The sequence below is a fragment of the Lactuca virosa genome, chromosome 3 (assembly GCF_052849685.1).
Source record: "Lactuca virosa cultivar CGN04683 chromosome 3, Lactuca_virosa_CGN04683_v6, whole genome shotgun sequence".
NCBI classification, from domain to species: domain Eukaryota; kingdom Viridiplantae; phylum Streptophyta; class Magnoliopsida; order Asterales; family Asteraceae; genus Lactuca; species Lactuca virosa.
In genome coordinates, this window is record NC_136428.1 from 96,734,450 (window position 1) to 96,737,428 (window position 2,979).

The 2,979-nt window shown below is 38.0% G+C and overlaps 1 protein-coding gene across 1 annotated transcript; it reads right to left on the bottom strand.

The window, feature by feature from the left end:
- Nucleotides 1-1,729: 1,729 nt before the first annotated feature.
- Nucleotides 1,730-2,251, bottom strand: LOC145163850 (uncharacterized). The gene has a single exon (XM_079082599.1). It carries the CDS (start codon nt 2,249-2,251, stop codon nt 1,730-1,732), a length of 522 nt encoding a protein of 173 aa, XP_078938725.1.
- Nucleotides 2,252-2,979: the final 728 nt, after the last annotated feature.

The following is a 2,979-nucleotide window of genomic DNA, read 5'->3' on the forward strand; positions in this document are numbered from 1 at the left end:
TTGAATTTTAGATCGAGTGATTTTTAGCCAACACAACCTAAACGAGAATCGAATGTCTCGTCAATAGTAGTACAACGGTAAAAAGTCTGACGAAAACGGGCGTCGGATGAAGAAGTTATGAATTTTTAACGGATTTACCAGTCCCGGTCTGTTAAAAATAATAATATAAACATAAAGTCAAAATTTTCCGACGAAGTCTAAATGAAAGTTGTAGAGGATAATTTTCCCTACGCGTGCATATAAAGAACCTCAAAAACGGAGCCCGTATGAGAAAGTTATGGATTTTACAAGATTGGGCACAATTTTCGAGAAAATTCGCATGAATAGTGCCAGCCACGTCACCCTCGCTCTGAGCTGGCCACGTGTCCGAAGCACCTGCGTGGCGTATCCGAGAAGGGACGCGTGTCGCACAGGTGTCCGAAGCCGGTCACGTGAACCTCGCATGCTTCCCTCGTGCCCGACCCGCGTGTTGCTTCCTGATTCGACCGAGGAAGTAGCCGCGTCATCCGACCAATCCGAAGCGCACATCTGTCCGACCCTCGCATCCGAGCCTCGCCGAAGCAGCCAGCTGGTCCGAGCCTTGCAGACACCTGCCTTCTTCCCTTCGCTTCGGATCCGGACCTTCGCACTATAAATAGTGCATGCGAGATCTCCCGGGTAAAGTTTAGAAATTTGCCCTTTTTCACCCTTTTTCCATATTTTCACCACTTTGATATCCCCTGAAGCCCCGGGATTAATTTCAACGCCCGAAACACGCCCCGAAATTCCCGAGAAGCCCGAAAAATTTATCTTTTCGGTTTGAAGCTCTACCTTCGCAAGGCCCGGTTTTTCAATAAATCTCCCGGTTTTCAACGAATAAAGTCATATTTAGAGCCGAAATGCTGAACAAATTATTATTTTGACCCCCGATTAATTCAATGTGAGTTTAATATATCGGAACAATTGTATGTTATGTGTTATATGTGCTATGTGCTTTTCCATGTTATCATCTCGTGTTATTATTTCTACTATTTTTATAGCAAGGCTGTACCTCTGACCACGAAGTGTATGACATAGGCATCACTTGGGTATTGGTATGAACCGTTGACCATGAAGTGTATGACATAGGCATCACTTTGGCTTCGGTAGTATGCTAAGATAAGGCTGAAAGCCTAAATATTCTAGCAAAATGATATTCCTGAGTATCTTCTATGCCATTTGGGCCAAAGCTTTATTGATGTATATCAAGTATGGAAATTGTTATGTCTCATTGATTGTATATCTTTGAATCAAATCAATGATTGATATGGAAAGTTTGTCACATGATTCACATATGCCTTTGTTGTTCCTTGTTCCTCTTTGCTTCTGCCATATTGAAGTATATATACGGCATAACGTTATATTGTATCTATTATTGAACTCACTAAGCGTCACCGCTTACCCTCTCAATGTTTAACAAATTTGCAGGAGATAAGTAACCAGTGTAGTCATATACTGTTGAAAGGTTTAGAATAGTTGTAATATTACTTTTGTATTTAGGGATCATGTATGTATAAAATTACAATATCCTGGGTAGTTATGTAAAATATTAAAACATAGTCGGTTTGTATCCAATTTTTTGTAATCACTTTATCAATGTAAAATATTATTTTATAAATATGCATGTAGCATGTTTTGGAGTAACTATATTGTCAAGTATGAAAGTTTGGGTCTTTCAGAAATATGAAAGTTTAGAAAGGGGTTCTTTCAATCATGGTATCAGAGCACCATTCATAAAATCGTCAACTATTCTATTACGCAAATCGGTATTCAAAAACTTCATTAGAGAAAAACCCCGTTCAACGGTTGCGGTTGTGAATGGCAAAACCAAAGTTAGTTTTAGTAATCTATAATCTAAAGGAAAAGAGAGGCGCTTCCCAGTTTCCACCAACAAACTAGAGAGGTCTACAATTCCCTTCAAGTTGAAAAATCTCTCATCATGGAGCAAAGAGTGATAATAGATATCAAGTTGCCCATTAAGTTGCGCCCTTTCTAAATCGTTTTTGTATATTTCGCTTAGCTTGAACAACTTTGTTTTATCAAAACTAAAAAATGAGTCACAAAGACTCAAAGCTGCCATATTCTCCATCAACTCCGTGCCAACTTCACTAAATCTGTCCCCAAATTCTTGAATTTGTATATCCAAAATCGTGTTAAAAATCACAACTTCAAAATGATGTTGATTAGTCTTATTGGTCCTACGCTTGCGTGGGGTAACATAATATTCCGACATGTCCACAATTCTAATACTATGCTTTTCACAAAAAACACATACCTTCTTCCAAATTTGTGGAAACCCATCTTTTCTAAAAAACTAGCAATGCTTTCTTTATCCCTTTTACTAACTAACGAAGCCGCTTCCAAAATATTTTGATCTTTCTTTAAGATGCTTTGACAAGGTAACTGTGAGGCATAATATTTCCAACATCAAGTGTAAAAGAAACACGAAATCAAGTGTCTTGAAATATGACAAAATACCCTTTGCTTGATTACGGGTAGATAAAGTAGACCCCTCCTCTTTGACATATTTAAGTACCGCAACAACTTCTGCAAACAAATTCACCAAACTAACAATTGTTCTAAAATGTGAACCTCATCTAGTATCTCCAACTCGAACAAGAGAAATCTCTTGATTCAACCCTCTTCCTGTTTCAGTTTCATCAATACCAATTTCAGCTGCCACTATTTCTTTTTGCATCTCTCGTATCATATATTTTCTCTTACAATACCCACAAATGACAGTAACCACCAAAACTAATTGTTCAAAGAATTCTTCAACATCATCATGTTTCTTTGTAAGTCCCCAAAATGCTTGTGTATCAATCAGATCCGCTTGATGGTGTGGAATCCCAATCAAACGGATGATGTCAGATCAAATAGAAGAGAAGGAGAAGAAGAAGATGATGAATCTTGTATGATTTTATTAGAATGAAGATCCAGATACAAGATTCACACACACTA